The 20,414-nt window shown below is 44.5% G+C and overlaps 1 protein-coding gene across 4 annotated transcripts in view; it reads right to left on the bottom strand.

Annotated features, from left to right (window-relative positions):
* The window catches only part of CDH13 (cadherin 13), a 1,039,621-nt gene that overhangs the window by 644,292 nt on the left and 374,915 nt on the right, over positions 1–20,414 (bottom strand). For all 4 annotated transcript variants that reach the window (XM_049622721.1, XM_049622720.1, XM_049622722.1 and 1 more), the window contains exon 3: positions 8,153–8,361. In XM_049622721.1, coding sequence (XP_049478678.1) covers positions 8,153–8,361 — 209 coding nt within the window. The remainder of the gene's footprint in view (positions 1–8,152; positions 8,362–20,414) is intronic.

The raw sequence follows: 20,414 nt of genomic DNA, 5'->3' as shown, positions 1-20,414 counted from the left end.
GTCACTTGTCTGACTTCAGCTCAGGTCATGATTTCACTGTTCGTGAGGGCAAGCCCCACAATGGGCTCTCTGTTATCAGTGCAGAGCCTGGTTTGGATCCTCTGTCTGCCTCTTTCTGCCCCTCCCCTGCTCATGCTCTTTCCCTCTCCCTCTCAAAAAATAAACATTAAAAAAATTTAAAAACTATGTGATTAGAGATCCATTTTGGGGATGTCTGGGTGGCTCAGTCAGTTAAGTGCCTGACTTCAGCTTGGGTCACGATTTCACAGTTTGTGAGTTCAAGCCCTGCATTGGGCTCTGTGCTGACAGCTCAGAACCTAGAGCCTGCTTCAGATTCTGTGTCTCTCTCTCTCTGCCCCTTCCCCGCTCACACTCTGTCTCTCTCTCCCTCTCCCTCTCTCTCCCTCTCCCTCTCTCTCCCTCTCCCTCTCTCTCCCTCTCTCTCTCTCAAAAAATGAATAAAACATCTTTAAAAATTAAAAATATATATATATGTGTGATTAGACCTCCATTTTGCAGGGCGCCTGGGTGGCTCAGCCTATTATGTGGCCAACTTCAGCTCAGGTCATGATCTCACAGTTCGTGAGTTCGAGCCTTGCATCCAGCTCTCTGCTGTCAGTGCTGAACCTGCTTCAGATCCTCTGTCCCTCTCTCTCTGCCCCTCCCCTACTCGCTCTCACTCTCTCTCTCTCAAAATAAACATAAAAAGAGGCACCTGGGTGGCTCAGTTGGTTAAGCTTCCAACTTTGGCTCAGTCTTGATCTCTTGGTTCACGAGTTTGAGCCCCGCATCAGGTTCTGTGCTGACAGCTCAGAGCCTGGAGCCTGCTTCGGCTTGTGCGTCTCTCTCTCTGCCCCTCCCCCACTTGTTCTCTCTCTCTCTCTCTCTCTCTCCCTCCCTCCCTCCGTCCCTCCCTCTCAAAAATAAAATAAAAACATTAAAAAATAACTAAATAAACATGATAAAAAACCTCCATTTGGGGTCACTTCAGGTCCCCCTTAAGATCATCCACAGCTCAGCTAAAGGTCACAGAGCACAAGCACAGGCAGTGACAGTAGGTATCCAGCCCCTGCTTGGGAGACCCCAGACCACAGTTTCCTGGAGGCACTTGACACACGGAAGCCTACGATCTGTAGGCAATGGATTTGCGTTGTAAACCCCGCCAGGGTCAAGACAGAATTAGCAGCAATATTCTGAGCAGTTGATTTTTTATTTTTATTTAAAACTTTAAAAACAAAAACAACGGTTTCTCTCAAGCTATCCCTTCCACTGATTGCTCCTTTCATTTCATTTTTTTGGAACTATTTCCATCCTGACTCTTGAAACCGGGTTAGGAGCCGAACTTACGTCTTTTAACATAAGTGTTTACAATGGTGATGATCCATCAAGATAAACAAGCCTTAAATTTAGCTTTTTCCGTTTCTGTCATCACTTCCTCTATTCATTTTATTTTGGGGAGGGATTTTTTAAGTGACAAAAAAAGGGGGGAAATAATTTTTTTTTTTGCATTTAATTAAGCAACTTGATTCAAAGACTGGCTTCCCTTTACCGAACACCGTGTACTGACGTCTAGTTAAGAAGGGTAAATTGTTCGTTACCTTTTTTTTTCTTTAATTAGTTTCTAAACGTGATTTCTACACCCAGCATGGGACTTGAACCTGCAATCCCGAGATCAAGAGTGATACGCTCTACCAACCGAGCCAGCTCGGCTCCCCTGTTCATAATTAGCGTTTACGTGCTGCCAAGACTGTTGGTGCTTATTAAGTGGACCCACAGAAATCAAGAACCCTCTGCCGGAAGACTGGTCAGGACTTTACACAGAGTGGACACCTGAGGACTGAGAACGGTGACTGTTTAGGTTCGCAGGTCATCCTGAGTCCCTCCAGGTTGTAGACCAAATACAATGGTCATAATGGGAAGGGAGGGAGGCCTGTGTTGTCGTGATTTGCCAGGCTCACTCCCCAAGCATTTACTACAGTCTGACTCTGATGACACAGAGTGATGAGGAATCATTGACATTTGCATGGCACTTACTTTGTGCTGGGCACTGTTCTAAATGCTTTACATGTGTTTGCCCACTTAATCCTCATGACATCTCTATGAGGTTGATCCTGTTAGGAACCCATCTCACAGCTGAGCGAATCAGAGCCGAGGCAGGGAGTGCGGCACTGGGAACCACATCAAGACATCGCGGAAGCCAGGCCCCTGAGTTCAGGAGTTCAGAACAGAGATGGGAACAAGCAGAAATAAACCAGGCAGTTAAAATTTAGTGCTAAGATGGGGGGCGAGCCAGGCAGTGTTCTATGAGGAGCATGGAGGAAAAAAACACTTAATGAGCCAGAGGGGGGCGGTCAGAGCGGTGGCTCTAAAGAAGGGAAATCTTGGCCGGTCCACAAGATTTGAAGGAGCTAGCCATGTGAATTGGTCCTGGCCATGGGGCAACTGGGGCCATAGCAAAGCGGGGAATAATCCAGAGGGAGGAGCAGCCAACATGAATGGAAGGGAGAACTTGGCCAGTTCAAGAAACCACAGTGGTTTGGTATTAGAGCGAAGAGCCCAGAGTTCCATGTGGGGAGTGGTGTGAAAGGAGTCATGTGTTCTCCTCATGCCTTTATTCAAAAGATATACACTGAATACTAACTATCTGTCCAGCACTGTGTTGGGTGCTGGGGATAGAGCCATGGACACATCAGAAGAGAAGGAAGGAAGAAAGGAATAAAGGAAGAAAGGAATGGAGGGAAGAAGGAAATAGGAAGGAAAGAGACTATGTTCCTGCCTCCAGAGAGCTTACAGTCTTAACAGGGAGCCAGACTTTAAACACCTGAACAAAGAAATAAATGCATATTTTACAAGCTAAGAAGAAGACCATGAAGGAGCAAAACCACTGTTAGCAATGGAGACCCTCCTTTGGAACAGGGGGCAGGGAGAGCTCTGAAAGGTCAAACATTCCAGCAGGTCAAGCCACTTAAAGATGACAGGAACCAGACCTGAGGGAAGGCTGCGGAGACCAACCAGGCTAGACCGTGAAGGGCCTTTGCAGATATCTATGAAGACTACAGAATATCGTCCCAGTAGCCAAGTGGCTGATGAGCAAGCAAGGTCCCATTAAGCGAGGAGTAAAGCGATCAGATTTGCACTTAAGTCACGGCCCCGGTGTGAGAGCAGAGCAGCGGATCCAAGCCCGCAGCCTGTGGGCCCCCACAACTCTCCCTCCTGCTGCATCGTGCACTTTTGTTCGTGAGCACCCAGCCGTCCAGGTCACAGGCACCTAAATTCTACAGCTGCTTAGAGTGTGAACGCCCGCATTTCAAGAAGCGACTAGACACAGTCTCGTTAGCTCTCAAGCTGGAATTCAGAATTAATTTCTACAAGCTCCCTGCTATTCCTCCTTCCCAGCCTGACTTCGTCCAGTTCTGTAATTGACGTCAGTGTTCCTTGCTACCAACCACAGTCATCGAAGCTACGATTTCTTAAGTCACAAAAAATAAATTAAAATATGGCTTTTTTTTTTTAAATGCCAGATGTGAAAATGAGGTTGATGAGTCCCATTGCCACGGCAGGTGAAGACATCTTTACCCAAGATGCATAAGGGATGAACCAGGGCTTTCCCATAGAAACCTTTGGAGCCCTTCTAGCCAAGGTAAAAATAAGAAAATCAAGCCAAGCACTCTGCTGTCTTCCCATTCTCCACTGTCAGGCAGTGAGGGACAGCAGATTCGGTGCAGGGCAAGCCACGATCTGCCAGACACGGTTTCGTGAGTGGAGGTTACTGTTACCTTCCCCAGGCTAGAAACCGCTCTCGCAGGCATGGTTAGCCTCAGCCCTTCCTTTGGAATCCCGCCACCCCTGTCAACACACAAGGGACTAATATGTTCTTCTTCCCTCTCAGGTCTAAGCTGATCTTACAGGTACGAGCCCAGACAGGTAGGAGCTTCTGGGAAGCCTGCTGAAATTGCAGAGACAGCTTGGGAGTTGATAATTAAAGCTATTAACACCTGGACTTCATACGGTTAGGCTATAGGCTTTCTGGGTGAAACAGTGTCACAGGTAGTGTGTAAAAATATGAGAGGCGCGTGGGGTTGTTAAAGATCTGAGCTCCAGGACTGCAGCTGAGCTGGGCTTCACTGGGCTTACATTCATTTTAGAGAGTCCTGCCTTCCAAAACAGAATGCTGTGAAATCAGCCACTTTGATATGGCATCTGTTTTGGACACCCTGGGTCCCCCACTGCCCTCTCTGAGCACACCTTCTTTTTCTTTCTTTGGCTTCACTTTCTCCTCCTGCCCGTAAACTCAGCCTTCTATCTCCTGGCCTCAGGGAGGTCATTTAACCCCCATTACCTATCCTTTCTCTGGAGGTTCCAATATGATGACATCATTGGGATAGGTCCCCTGGTGCTCTGTGCTGTGCCCAACAGAATGATTCTGTAATGCAGGCTCTACTCTTACCCCTGTCTCAAAATAAGGATATTGAGGGTTAGAGAGTTGGATGGCATGCCCAGGGTCACACAATCACAGGTGGTGGCGCAGAAATTTGAACCTACTTAAGTTCAACACCAAAGCCAAAGCCCTACCACTATACTGTTCTTGCCCAAAATGTTTACCCTGAGACCTAGTCCCATATTCCCTATTGTCTCCTGGACATCTCGATCACCATGTGCCTAGGAGCACTCAACACACCCAAGCCTGACTGAACCAAGTCCTTTCCCAACCGCCCCTTTTCTGACTGGTCGAATTCATTTCCATCCTCTGGGCCTCCAAAGCTTGGAGTTACCCAAACACTAAATCCTGGCTCTTTCCTCCATCAAAACACACCTTCCATTTGTTGGTTTCTTCCATGGCTACTGTATTGCCATGACTCATGCCGTCCTCTGTTGAAGAATGGGCAGGAAAGAGAATGGATGTTTGGATGGAGAGGCCAGATCACAATCTCATTTCTGGCAGCTTCAAGCTAGGAGATCTTGGCCAACTTCTCACATCCGTAGGAAGGGGTAAAGTCAGCAGCCCCACAGGGAGGGTATGACAGTTAAAAACAGTGGAGATTGAAGCACACACTGAGATGCACGTACCTAAGATGCAAACGCTCTTTGTGTCTCAGTTTCCCCCATCTGTAAAATGAGGACACTAGCACACGCCCCCCTAGGTGGTGGGGAGATTTAACGAATCACCATTTGTGGTTCATGAGAGCGGCACCTGGCACACAGTAGGGCCACGTACAAGCAAGCTGTCTTCCAGCTTCCTCTGCCCTCTCTGTTTTCTAAAGGCACAAGGCAGCAGTCGGCACTGCCACCGGCTCGGTTCTTTTTCAACATACTCATTCATTTTCCCTTCCCACCCACGAGCTGAGCTGACTTGGGTCCCATTGCTTCCCTTCTCTAGAAGCTGGATGCTTGGCAGCATGTCGTAGGGCTTCAAAGATACTAAATAAACATCTCTAAGGATGGCGCTCTCCTTGGAGGAATTCTCTAGCTAGCTATTTTGTTTTCCTATCCTTTTTCTTTTTTAATTGTTTTGGGCTTTTTATTACAGACGCATCTGGGGTGTTTCACAGGCCCATTTTCGAACTTTGTAAAATTATTGGAGGCAGGAGATGAATGCCCGTTCTGCTGGAGTCTGGCAAACCGAACAGCACGGCAGCCTCCACCGTGCTTTATAAGAAGCAGGCAATCACAGTCAGGTTTTGTTGACAATGTGCACAGGCAGTGGCAAATGAGAAATGGCTCTGAAGGGGCTTGGCCTCCAGGAGGAGGGTCTCTCTGGGACTCAAGAGACCAGTTCTTCAAGGCCGAGTCTCTTCATATTGACCCCCAGGCCTCCCCAGCCTGTCAAGCTGGAATCTGTCCCAAGAAGTGCCTAGAATTCTTGCTGCTCCCCTTTAAACTAGTATGGCATTGTCTTTTCTGGATGCAGAGATGAGCCACTAACCATGATGAACAATGTCCGTCTGAACACATCCCATCCCACATGCAAACCCCCTTACGTGAATCCCTGTGCCATTTACTTGTTCCTAAGAAGCACTTTGTGCTGTATATATTTTGTTACTTTAGATATGTGCCAAGTCATTTATATCATGAGTTAGTGAGATGCTGTGAAAATGACCATGGCTAAGGGAGAGACAAGCTTGCTTTCGTAGTGCCAGTGGGTTCCCACACTGGATGTATTCATCAATATCCTATTTTCTTTGAAAATATCAGTGGCACACTGTGGATTAATTTCTAGCTTGCTATCTACCCTTAACACACAGACTCACAGATATGAAGGGGAATTATGGAGTTTGTCTGGTCCAGGGATGGCAAATATATTCCATCCCTAGAAACATCTCTAAATGATCAACGGATAGTAGCTTCCAGAAGCACTGCATTGGGGAAGATACTGAGGTCAAGCCAGGGATAACTAGCAATGTCTGCCAGGAGGATGGTGACAGAATGGGCCAATGCACATGCCACTTATTTGCCATCCCAGACTGTTTTACCCCTCCAGTCTGCAGATAAAGAAGTTTTATGATTCTTTCAAGATCACACAGACAGCACTGGCAGGAAAGCAACAGTCACATTGCCAGTTACATGGTCTCCGCTCCCCAGTCGCAGAATCGGTGTTCACTCCACCCACTGCCCTCCACCACGGAAGAGAATCAGCAGATTCAGCAAAGTTATGGGGAATGTGACAGATGGGGAAAGGCAGAGAAAATCAAGACTTGGAAACACTGGGTTAACACCAGACTGTCAAGCAGGAGAAAACTCTGGCCACACCACGCTGGGGACACAGCATGTGCCTTGTCTTGCTGTGTGCCTTGTCTTTCTACCAAGAAACCACAGAGTCTTTAAGCTCTTGAGGAAAGTGGAGTAGGTGAGTCCATTTGTAGTGAAAAGTTGCACGAAGCCTAAAGGGCAGTTTGTAGCACTCTTTTTAATTTTTTTTAATGTTTATTTGTTTATTTTGGGAGGGTGGAGGGGAGGAGCAAAGAGAGAGGGGGAGCAAGAATCCCAAGCAGGCTCCTCGCTGTCAGCACAGAACCCTATGTGGGGCTGGATCCCACAAATTGTGAGACCATGACATGAGCCACAATCAAGAGTCAGATGCTCAACCGACTGAACCACCCAGGTGCCCCCAGTTTGTAGCACTCTTAAAGTGTGGAAGCATGCATGCAGGTGTAGGGATCTGCATCCATGTGTGTCTGGAGTGGGCACCAGGGCATGGCAAAGGAGCAGTGCCAAAAGGAATGGTTGCCTTGCTATACAACCCTAGTGGGCCACTGTGATCTTGCCTGCACAACCACCATTCCCCACCCTCAGATAACAGGATGCTAATTTACTTTGAGTAACTACCCGTCTTTCGCTCTGGGCCCACAGGTCTTAGGTGGGGCTGACTCCACCTGGCTTCATGATAAGATGTGTGACTCTGGGGCCCCTGGGGGGCTCAGTCGGTTAAGTGTCCAACTTCGGCTCAGGTCATGATCTCACAGTCTGTGAGTTCGAGCCCCGCGTGGGGCTCTGTGCTGTCAGTTCAGAGCCTGGAGCCTTCTTCGGATTCTGTGTCTCCCTCTCTCTCTCTGCCCCTCCCCCACTCATGCTCTGTCTCTCAAAATATGAATAAACATTAAAAAAAAAAAAGGATAAGATGTGTGACTCAGACTTAGCTAACTAGAGCATCACTACCCAATGGACACAGTGATTGGTTCAAGGGTGGACATGCGTTCCAATGAGAACCAGCAAGATTTGATTTCAAGAATTTGTTGGCATTATCAGGAACAGGTGCTCTCTCAGGTGACTTTAGGCTGGGAAAATGAGTAGAGCTCAGTAGAGCTGGTGAGACCTCTACACTGGAAGACAGAGGGATGCGACTATCTACAGCAAAGCCAGCAGAAGGAAAATAGAACCACAAAAGGGGGAAGGATCAAGCTGATGTCCTATTCGGACATGGGTACATAACCTTACATAACCTTGCCTGAAGGCAGAGTCATCCCCCAAATATCTGTCACATTAACCAGTAAATTCTCACATACCCCCTCCCATAGTTTTTTGAGTTGGGTTTCTGTCATTTGCAATGACAGAAACGTCTTGGCCAATAATAAACCAAAGAACTATCTTCCACAATAAGACATAAAGACCCCAGTGTTCCTCTGTGGACCCCGTTTGTCCCACACAGCTATGTTACCTGCAAGGAGCCCTGGATGTCTTTCCCTCCGACAATCACGAGTTCTGCCATGTCTTCTGCATGGGGAGTCCGGGCGTGGACGAACAGAGTCTTGCCCACTGCACTTATGTTTTTCAGAGCAACCAAGCTGCCGTCATGGTTCACCTTGAAGTATGGGCTTGAGACCTCATAGTGTAGCTTGTTATTTCCCTTGCAGTCATTGAAGGTCACTGGGGAAACAAAACAAAACAAAACAAAAAACAGATGAACAAAAACAGAAAGAATATGAGTAGGTCGGGCAGCTTAGTCCGGAGATATCTCTGACCATTAAATGTGGATTACTGCTCCCCACCCAGATCTACAAATGCTCCCCCTTATCCCACGGCACTCCCTTGTAGCCCTCTGGCTCTGATTGTGCCGGAGGACTTTATTCTTTCTAGATCCATCCTTGATGACCTTTCATGTTCCAGGCAGGTGCTAAGGACTGAGGATGCAGAGATGCACAGGATCTTTTAAGATACTAGTGGCTCTAGGTTCTAGAGAGTGGTTTGGAGAAAAGAAGGCAGGCCAAGAAAACCGGTTAGTCTAGTGTTGTACCAATGATGCCTGGCCCAGATTAATTCAGTGGCAGGATATATGTGAACAAAATTCCTATAGTTTTGTGGCTAAGTCATGTATGGGAAGGATCAGGAAAAGTAGCTGTTCTTACAGGCAAGCACACAATTGTACTCCTTGTTTTCTTTCCTCACCCCACTTTTGTTTTCTTAGCTCTCTGCTGAGCAGCCTAGTTTGTTTAGCAAACCTTTCACTGAAGCATAACACAAATACAGAAAAGCACTTAAATTAGAATGTACAACTTGATGTATTTCCATAACATGGGTGTGCCCATGTCCTGGGTGCCAAGGCCCAGATACAAAATACTAGCCCTTTCCCTCCCTCCTGAGTACAATCCCCACCCTCCTCCTTGGAGGCTGCCCTATGCTGACTTCTGATACCATAGATCTGTTCTACCTGCATTTGTACTTATACAAATGGGAGCATCCAGTGTGTGTTCTTTTGTATTTGGATTCTTCCACTCAGTATCATGGCTGTGGATTGCATCCATGTGGCTGCGAGTCACAACAGTTAATCTAAACCACAGTGTAGTGTTCCAGTATGTGGCTATAATGAATTTATCTATTTTACTCTTTTAAATGTTTATTTACTTATTTTGAGGCAGGGAGAAAGGGGGGCAGAGGAAGAGAGAGCATCCCAAGCAGGCTCCGCACGTCAGTGCAGAGCCCAATGTGGGGCTCAATGCCACAAACTATGAGATCATGACCTGAGCTGAAATTTAGAGTCAGATGCTTAACCAACTGAGCCACCCAGGCGCCTCTATTCTGCTTGATGGGTATCAGGCTACTTCCAGTTTGGGGCTCTCAACATATTGCTGCTAGGAACTTTCTTGTGTGCCTTTGGTGACAACACCTACCTTGGTTTGAGCACACTGTTGAAGCCATATAAATATTTGACGAACTAAGCTGATCATTCTGTTCTGGGATATAATTCTTATGGCGATAATAGCCACATTAGCTGATAATGATAATGGCTAATGTGAACTGAACACTTTCTACACGCAAGGCTAAGGGTTAAGCATTTTATATACATTATCTTATTTAATCTGCACAATGAATGAGGTGCTTTTTTGACCCCAGTTTATAGATGAGGTAACTGAGGCTCAGAGAGGGCAAAGGAGGTGCCCCCCACATACAGTTTGTGAATGACAAAACCAAGATTGGAGCCCTGGTCCATTTTTCTTGCACAACTATATGTTTCAATAAAGACAAAGCCTCATATAGAATACAGCCCTCCTGGGGCACCTGGGTGGCTCAGTTGGTTCAGCAACTGACTCTTGATTTTGGTTCAGGTCATGATCTCACAGTTCCTGGGTTCAAGGCCCACATCAGGCTCTGCACTGGCAAATAAATAAATAAACTTCATTTATTTTTTTTAAGTTATTTATTTTTGAGAGAGAGAGGAGAGAGAGCAAGCAGTGTGAGGGACAGAGGATCTGAAGCAGGCTCTGCATACACAGCACAGAGCCCGATGGGGCTCAAACTCACAAACCATGAGATCATGACCTGAGCTGAAGGCAGATGCTTAACTGACTGAGCCACTCAGGCACCCCAACAAATAAACTTTAAAATACAGCCCTCCTAAAATCCCTTCAGAACCTGAGGCACCTGGCTGGCTCAGTTGGAAGAGCATAGGACTCTTGATCTCAGGGATCATGAGTTCGAGCCCCATGTGGGCTGTAGAGATTATGTAAATCAATTTTAAAAATCCAATCATAACTTGAATATAAGGATGTAGGCATCCCATCCAATCCTGCTCCTGTGTTCCTGCCCAGCCCTGAAGCATGCTGCACAGTCTGCTGTCAAGGACCCTCTGCATCAGGGCTCCAGCACATTTTCTGGCTGCCGAGGCAGATTTAGGGACATCTTTGTACAGACACACAGGTACTTTTTGAGTCTGTAGTTCTCAGACATTTGCTCACTGCTTCTGACCGTCTGTCTTGGTAGCCAAGATTAATTGGGCCTACCTGCTTTCAGTTTTTGGAGGTGAACTATGAAGGAGACACATGAAAGTTGCATTCATTGTTATTATAAACTAGCATTCATCCACAGGAGGCACACTGATCAAATGACAGGGCCTGCTGAAATGCCAGGATGCTGGCTGGTTCTGGTCCTGGTCCCTGGGCAGGACCCAAGAAGACAGACTCCTCTGGGGAGGGCTGGGGGTGAGGGAAGGCATACAGAAGTTTACCGGGGTCTAGTTCTGCTTTTCTGTCCCCCCTCCCCTTCCCTTCTCTTCCCTTACCTTTTTCCTTTTCTTTCTTCCTTCCCACCTCCATTACTTCCTTCCACAAATATTTTCTAGGAACCTATATTATGCTAAATGCTTGGGCTATAATGTTGAGCAAAGATGGACACAGTCCCTGAGTTTCAGTGTAATCAGAGAAATAGACATGAATTCAATACCTTATAAGTAATAGGGGACCTATTCCAGGCACAAAGAACCACAACATGTGCAGAAGTCCAGTGGCATTCAGGGAATTATAAATAAACCAGTGAGATGCGCAGAGACAGCAAGGGAGAGAGTGAGGAAGAAAGAGTGGAGATAAGCTGGAAATGTGGGGTCTGGAAGGCCACATAAAGACTTATTCCTTGAAGAAAGCTTTGGACCCTCCTATCACACTATAGAACCAACCTGCCTCTACCTGAGTCTCACACAACTACAGCTCCCCATTCCAAAGGACACTAGCACTCAAGGTCCTCCATGGCTAAGCTGCCTCTCCTCTGGCCTCTGCCTTCACGCCGTGTCTCACTCATCACCCACACCTGTGCCAGCGTGCACCTGTATTCTCCCAACCCTTTGCTCATACTGATGGCTCTGAGCAAAAGTTACTTCCTGCCTTCTTTAACCTGTTAACTCTTACTCATTCTACAACAGTCAGCTCAGGCAGCTTGTCCAAATACCCTCTTTGTGTTCCCAGACTTTCCAGCACACAAGATCTTTTATATCATGTTATATCAATATGTCCACTTTATATATCTCTTTTCCTCATCAAAACCAAGAGCAGAAACTGAATCTTATTTTTTTATTCATCACTCTATTTCCACCAATGAACAGAATGCTTTTCCATACAGGGGGCCATCAATAATGATTACATTTAATCCAACTGCTTTCCAGGGGCAAAGTGATTCTCTAGTGGTGGCAGACTGGTGGTACTTCTTTCATGCTGGGAGCAGGAGCTGCTCCAGGCAAGGGCAGGAATTGAGAAAGAAGGTCCCTAGTTGCCTCTGGTCTTGGTTGAGCCCAGCACTGGAGACAGGTAGGAAATGAATGTCCATGCTGTCCCCTTAGTTCCCCAGACCTGTGTGCTTCCCTTTATGAGAGCACTAGGTCTCCCATGTTTGGCTTTGACTTAGCTCATTGGTGAAGTCACAGGTGGTGCCTTATCTTTCTTCATCATCCCAGTGATGCTGTACATAGTCCCAAAGCTAGGATCAGTGTGCACACGTTCAATGAATGTTTTGACAAATGACAGTAACAACATCTACCATTTATTGAGTGGCATCTGAGCGCCAGGCTCTGTGCCAAGGACTCTATATTCAGTCTCTTCTTTTAGTCTCCCAGCAATTCTAACCAATAAGCAGTATTTTCCACTTTTTTTTCACTATGTACCCCCCTCAGAATTTTAGAAATGTTTGCCTAATTGCCACCACTGTCATGAACTTTTAATGACCCCAATATACTGCATATCTGTTTACTTACAGTATGTGCCTCTGTGCCTTACACACAAACACACACACACACACACACACACACACACAGTGCTGCAATGTTTTGCCCATCCCTCATGCCACCCCTCTGGGGGCAATATAGTCCCACTGAAAATGTACACTCTGTAAGCATTGTTTTCCATTTTACAGGAAAACAGACTGAGCCTCAGAGAGACTAACTTTATCAAGTGCATACACTCAGAGACAACAGGAAACTGTCCCCAGTCCATCCGTCTGCATCTACAGTTCAAGCTCTCAGTACATCCATTTCCTGGGAATTGATACATAAGAGGGAAAAGGGCAGTTGCCCCATCCTGACCCCTGAAGGCCACTCATTCATCCCTCTATGCTTCTCAGAAGTGCCAGGTAGGGGTGTACTGAAGGATCAAATCCACATTCAGGATCTGGCACATGGTAGGCATCCAATATAGTCTAGCTTTCTTCCCAGCTTGCTCTACCGAATAGCTAAGGATTGCAAAATGGGTCCTTGTTTGTTTTAGATACCTTTACCAATTCAGGAGCAGATGCTTTAGATTGTGGTTCTTTTTCCAGGCTATGAGAATCACCTGTGGAGCATTTAAAAAAAAATAGCAATATCTTCTCAACTCCCAACCAAGATTCTGGTATAACTCAACTGGTCTGGGGACAGGGCACTAGTATCTCTTTCAAGCTCTCCAGATGAATCTAATGCAGCTGGGGCCAAGAACCAGGGCCTCAGGCAATGGACTTCCTGTCAAGATGCCAGGTTTCCACATTTCCCAGCCATCCTTGGCACAGAGAGGAGGTTGGGGACCTAGCATGCCAGGAACTGCTATTCCCTTGCCTTAAGAAAGGGCAGTTTTAACAGTAGGTATCTAAGCCCTTTTCCAATCCTGGTTCATGTGTAGCAGCCCTGTGACCTTGGGTGGACCACCTATCTTCTTTGCACCTCAATGACTTCATCTATAAAGTGGGACATTACAGTACCTCCCTCACAGGTACTGTAATTCTTATGGTGAGCATCCAACATGATCATATATACCTACATGACAGTTAGAATAGTGTTCCATGAATAAGAATTATCATTACTCCATCATTACTCCTGTAATCGTGGGCATTAAGGAAGCTACTTTTTCCTTTTCCTGCACAGCTTCCTGCTGCCAGCTGGTTTTCCACCTGCCTCCTAGGTCTTTCCATCTCTTTCTAGTCAGGTACCTATGCTCTGGCCTGCTGGGCTGAGTGTGGTTACCATGGAGATAGTTACTATAGGCACCTCTGCTGGGGCCAAGGGAGTGAGGCAGATGATTCTGATCCAGACTTGCCCATCTTTGAATCCTCCTACTTTTCTTGGCAAAGCCCAACCTCTCTCACGTGAGAGGTTGTGAAGGAAAAAATGACATCAAAGGAATAAAATTACAGGCCCCACCCACAGCAGACTCAACAGAGTTTCGTTAAATATCCTTTAAATAGATTGTTTGTACAGATAACTTCCTACCAATCTAAGGCATTATTTGTCCTAAAAGCACGACACTACACTGAGAGATTCACATTCATGACTGCACTGAATCCTTACATTACCAGTGCAAGGTAGGTAATTTTTTCTTCCTCTCTAGAAACTGAGACTTGGGGAGGTTGAATGAGGTTAAGGCCACACAGTTAGTCTCTGCTAGTCTGCCACGGCAAATATACCCCTTCCTTCAAGGCTCCCAGCCTCATGGTTCTGCCATATTTTCACAGATGATCCATTATTCAGCTAATATTTTTCTTCTACGTGTCTCACTTTATTTATTCTCACAAAATTATTTGAAGATAACATTTATAAAATCTGTTGGATGTGCGAGATGTCCTGTTTTCTAATAATGTTAACTGAAATCTAAGGAGTCAAACGAAAACATGCATTTGTCTTTGCAGCCACTAGAGCCCTCCCGAAATGCTGGCCAGGGTTCCATGCCTCTGTGCACATCCCTCGTTTAGAAAAACTCATGCCTGGCCCCGCCCTACTCAAGCTTATCATCTACACGGGATCTAACTCCATATGATTATTGGATATAATCCAGAAGGCCCTCTGATTGAAAGAACATATCTAACATAAATAATGCAGATTTGAGAGAGATGCAAACCTTAGAAAGGCACAGATCTAGACTTCGCCAATGACAGCAACTCTGGCCATAGGTAAATGGCAGATTTGAAATACATGAGGAATACTTTATAAAAAGAAAAAAGTTCACCACACTTTTTTTTTCTTCTTCCTCCTAGAAAAACAGACTCTACTGCCCCACTGATTACACACTCACCTTAAAATCCCTATTAAAGGGTGCAACTGATAGCCTCAGCCCTGCATCGTTGTCTTTTTAACTTTGCTGACACAACCAAGATATCAGTGATTCTCAAACTTTTTAACAAAAATTTTTAAGGTTTTATTTATTTATTTTTGAGAGAGGCAGAGACAGCATGAGCAGGAGAAGGGTAGAGAGGGAGAGAGAGAATACCAAGCGGGCTCTGCACTGTTAGTGCAGAGCCCAACGTGGGGCTCAAACCCATGAAACCATGAGATCATGACCTGACCCAAAACCAAGAGTCGGATGTTTAACTGACTAAGCCACCCAGGAGCCCCTCAAACTTTTCATAGAGATTGAGTCAGTGCATGTTTGGGGACACAGAGTTCAAAAAACATATTAAGGGTAAAATTGAATAGTTTTTTTTAAGTTTATTTATTTATTTATTTTGAGAGAGAGAGAGAGAGAGAGAGCAGGGGAGGGGCAGAGAGAGAGGGAGACATAGAATCCGAAGCCGGCTCCAGCCTTTGAGCTATCAGCACAGAGCCTGATGCGGGGCTCGAAACCACTGACTGTGAGACAAGTCGGGACACTTAACTGATCGAGCCACCCAGGCGCCCCGTCCATCTATTTTTGTTTTTGATGTGTTTCTACAGAAACATCCTCCTAAAGAGCTTGGAATGACACCATGAAAATAATTGAAAGCAAACATTCTAATAAACAATTAAACTTGTGAACAAATACTCAAAATCTCTCTCTGAGGGGGAAAATAAACTCTCTGTGCTAATATGAACCTACAAAGGACTTCCTTACATAGTTTATCACTGTGGCATTTAAAATAGCTTCTGGAAAGAAAAAATATACATATAATATACTGTACATAGGGATTTATTGGAATCAATTGCACAACATCATTCTTTGCGATAATCTTTGAACACCCCAGGAGAAGAAAGGGGGATGTGAAAACTCCCCACCTGGGGGAAAAATGCAAATGAGACAAATGGCACCACTCAGAGTTTCAATTATGCTTTCAGCATGTTTCCACTCAAAAAGTCCTCTGGGCTTAATGCAAATGTCACAAAAAGACAAACTTAAGCTGGGAGACAAAACCACAATTGAAATGGGAAGTTTGGCATGTGAATTAAGGGGCTTAATCTTCCTGACCTTGATTTTATGCTTTTTTATTTCTTTCTTTTGCATGTGGTTCTTGAGGATGAAAATCCAAAAGGCATAGATTTGTTACCATCTTGAAATGTGTGAGCAAGCAAATTAAGCTGTATTATGATCCCAGGAAATATGAAAATGCAAATGGATTTAAATTTATCTGCAAAATATAGATCAGTCCTGCTCATGTAGATAGGTATGTACTAAAATATGGAATTTGTCCTACTCTTATAAGTGTTTTGGGGTCAGTCTATGATCTGTACACTCACATCTTCAATGGGAAAATGGTCCTAAATACATGTATACATTTGTAGAGACTTGAAAATTGGTCTGCACGTGAGTGGTATGTGTACCTCTTAGAGTTGGTGGTCAGACTACTTGTCTGGTTGAGTGAGGATGTGTGTGTGGATCAGTGGGCCCATGGGCTTTGAATGGGTCTTCCTAGGAGCTGAAGGAATCTCCCCCACAGAGAGATACAATTGGGTCTACAGATAATCTGCTTCTAGCCATCTCTAGTCGCACACAGAAGGGAGTGGCTTTGTTTTAGCAGCTATGCTGGTGAGGGGAAAAGTCCTGATTCATAGCATTTGCCAATGTCTGTGGTGTAAATATTCTAAATATGGCTGATTTCAGCTACCAATGTGCCTTCAGTTGGCTTGCAGATTTTCTAGAAACTTAACCAGCTCTCAGGAGTGCAAGTATCAGCTGGTTCCAGCACACCACTGACACCAGGCAATGACTCTGTCCAGTAGAACCTAAATTGTTTACTCTCCCTTATACCAGATATCCCAGTACCCCTGGCCTCATTAGTAAAACAGAATCCAGTTGTTCCAGTAGCAAGAAGGTCTGCATATTTGTTCATTTGCTAGTCCTTGCCTGGACACGGAAAGCCGTGCCTTTCTGACAACTGAAGTAGCACTTAATTCAGAAACATCAGATGGACTCTCCCCAGGATACAGAGCAAGACTAATTGCTTTTCACATCCCTCAGGATCCCACTGGCATCCAGAGGTACCGACTCCCTTTAAAAGAGCTCATAAGGCTTAGTCCAGAGGCTCTATGGACTTGCCCAACTGAGAGAAACAGAAAGCATTTCCTACGGTTTCCCTGAACTCCTTCATTTCTCAAATGTTCTAGCCAATCTAACTTTCATTAACATATGTTCAGTCCTACCCACATTGGGCCAGATCCCCAGATGATACAATAGGCACCTCCCCCAGCCTTCATTCATTCTACCCTCCTGATTCCTGAACACATTTAATTGTATCCTGTACTCCATTGTTGGCCTGGAATCAGCACTGACATGTGCATAGCTTCTATAAGGTTGTGGGCATGTTCTTACCCATGACTGATTAGCTCTGGAATACATTTCACCTGCAAAGTCTTTGTAGCTTTGATGGGTGCAGAATGCACAGTCTTAATATCATCTTATGTTTTGATTCCAACTTTGATAAAATAGAGTTTCAATTCTATCGAGGCAAAGATATCATAATGAGTGATCTTGTCAAGTGATCTTCTGCAGAAACCTATTTTTGCCATGTAAACCCTTAAGGGTTTCCTCTTGGAACAAGACAGGGCCCACATCTGCTTTCAGGGCATTTTCTGCCTACCACTAAAAACTGAGCTGCTAGCTCTCAAACCAGTCTTTTCTGTCAGGGTTACATTTCCTCCTGTTACAGATTCTTTAAAACATGGCAGATTGTTTTCTGAAAGAATACTGTGCATCCCGTCTATCCCACGGTACTTATAATCACTATGAATTTGTATTTCAAATTGGAATTACTTTATATGGCATAGTGCCTGACACAATATACACTCAACCCTGTTCATTGAATGAATAAACAGCAGAACTGCAACCTGACAGCTAAGCAAATTTGAAACTCCCCAAACAAAACTGAGAATGATGGCCCAAACTCATGAAGATTTGAGGAAGTCGATTGAAAGTCACCCGATCAGCGAAATATTAATCACAGACTCAGCAGCTTTGAGAATCACCAAGTCTCAGATTTACAGAGATTCCGTCTCACTGATTTCCATAGGACTAGCACATGTCTCTTACATAGCCTTTAGTTTCTGAGCTATCTAGTAATTATGTGCAAATGTGCCTCCCTCCCTATTTCTGTTAATGATAAGAGAGACTTGGTCCACAGCAACATTCCAGATTTTTGGCCTTGCAGTTGGAGTTGTCTGGGGACATGTGGCAGAGTGTCTTGTCTGAGCCTAAATCATGATTCAGATCCTGATCATGTCTGATGCAATCAGACCCGTGATTTCCCAAGTACCTGTCAACTGCGTGGGCAGATCTACATAACAAGGAAGGGACCTGTAAGGAGGACAACTTCTATGTGGGCACTTAGAGACAGGCAGAAACAGAAGGAATAGACAGAACTCAAAATTGGCTTCCTAGTCTAGCCCCATGGGTTTGTAGTTCAAGAAAGGCATAAGCTATATATACAAGCTTAAAGATGCACAAACCACAGGCAATTTAGGTAATCTCAAGCTCTGTTAGCCTGGTTCCCTACAAATAGCGATGGTGAATGGTGGCTTGGCCCCATTTCTGAATGGAGTACACCTTCACTTTGCTCTCGTACAATGGAGGCTATAGTACATTTGGGTCTCCTGGCATCTTGGGGGTTCATGGCTTTGACGATCCAAGAGATGGACTTTGAGAAGCAGCCTTCTCACAAAGAGCCGTGAGGACACTCTTCCTTCAAGAGCTTTTCAGGTACGTTAAGCAACAAAGAGGCCAGAAGGAGGGGTCCTGGGAGAATAATTTATGAGTTTGGGTGAGGTCTTTCAGAAATCATCTCAATGATGGCCAGGGGAGGGGGTAAGGTGAGGCGTTACAATTGTGCAGGTGGAGGCTATAAGAATGTATAGTGCAAATATTGTTATTTGCATGAACTCCTTATTGTTCAAATACTAGAAAAGCCTGAAGAAATTCAGATTACCATTTGGAAGGACCAGTATTTATGGATGAAATAATTTGCTTATTTCTAGATGCTTTCAAGTAGAGCCTAAATGGCTATTCAGCAGGAATGGTGTGGAAGAGATTCTGGTGTTGGATGATGTCTCTTACAATTGGGAGATTCTATTATTCTAACTCTCAACATTTTCATCTAGCAACCCATTAAAAATATATTTTTTCCACTTACAGTGCTCAGGATAGTAGGCAGTAAGGGATAAATGCTAACATAAAGATGAATATTATCTTTAGGCTAGATTATCTGCCTTCATGATATTCAGTGTCTAGAAGATCTGGAGGGTTGCCCTGTTGAAGGATGAACATTCCATTTCTTCACTGTATCAAAAGGCCAAACAAGCACCACAGGGTAGAAATTACAAGCAAACAAATCATAGGTAAACATAATAACTTATTCCCAGCAGCAAGAGAAAGTTAACTAATGAACATGCTCATCATTATCAGAAAGCATCCAAGATGAGGGATTATCAACAAGTATTTCTCACTTTATGAAGGAGATGTGTTCTCTAAAAATTGCTTAGAAAGCAAATTCCTGTATATTTTCCCTATATTTTATTATAAAATTGGATGTGTTCTTCTAAACAATGCTTTGGCCTTAAGATATAATAAAATTGTGTTTAAGAATGCAGCAACACATTAGAAACATTTGAAGCGATGAATTATGGCTTTTCAGGTAAATATTTATACTAATACATAACCCAAATAGTGAAAGTATACAAATCAACATAGGCACATATTTTAATTGACTATGAGAGTTTGAAGATCTAATTATAACCTTGACGTCACACCATCAATTTACCAAGACAGCATCATGGATCTAAAGGGCCTTTAGCTTTGACCCAACCTCTTTCCTAGAACTCTAGGTGGAATGATCAACTGGTCTTTTACTACACTACCACGGAAGGTTTCAGAAGGGATTAGGGGGACTTGGAGATGAAAGCAGGTAGGAGTGTAGCAGTGGTAATCCAACATTTGGAAATAAATAAAAATGTTCAAGATGAGCAAACAAACAAAAGTCCTGCAAAATGAGTCTTCAGGGAATGTGTATTGAATCAGATTCTGATTTACAAATAGTAAAATAAATGTATAAGGTGCTACCATTAATAGAGAAGACACAGTCCCATCTCCTAAAGACCTTATAATCTATCATCTGAAGCAGTGCTCAGTAAACAATATCTCTAAATGTTCAAATGGGGAAGAGGAAGGTGGGTTTTGGGAGAAGTAAATGTTAAGTTTGTTTTTTTAAGTTTTAATTTAAATTCCAGTTAATTAACACACAATATAGTATTTGTTTCAAGGGTACAATGTAGTGATTCAACACTTCCATACAATGGCCAGTGCTCATCACAACAAGTGTACCCCTTCATCCCCATCACCTATTTAACCCATTCCCCTACCCATCTCCATTCTGGTAACCATCAGTTTGTTGTCTATAATTAGGAGACAGTTGTCTATAACTGTTTCTTGGTTTGCCTCTCTTTATATAAAATCAACAAACCAATCTGTACGGGGTTAGTTTCCCAACCTACTTTATCCAAGAAAATGGGCAAATTGGCT

Source organism: Panthera uncia (genome assembly GCF_023721935.1).
Source record: "Panthera uncia isolate 11264 chromosome E2 unlocalized genomic scaffold, Puncia_PCG_1.0 HiC_scaffold_20, whole genome shotgun sequence".
Taxonomy (NCBI): Eukaryota; Metazoa; Chordata; class Mammalia; order Carnivora; family Felidae; genus Panthera; species Panthera uncia.
The sequence above is the reverse complement of the archived record's forward strand: the minus strand, read 5'-3'. Positions and strand labels throughout refer to the sequence as shown.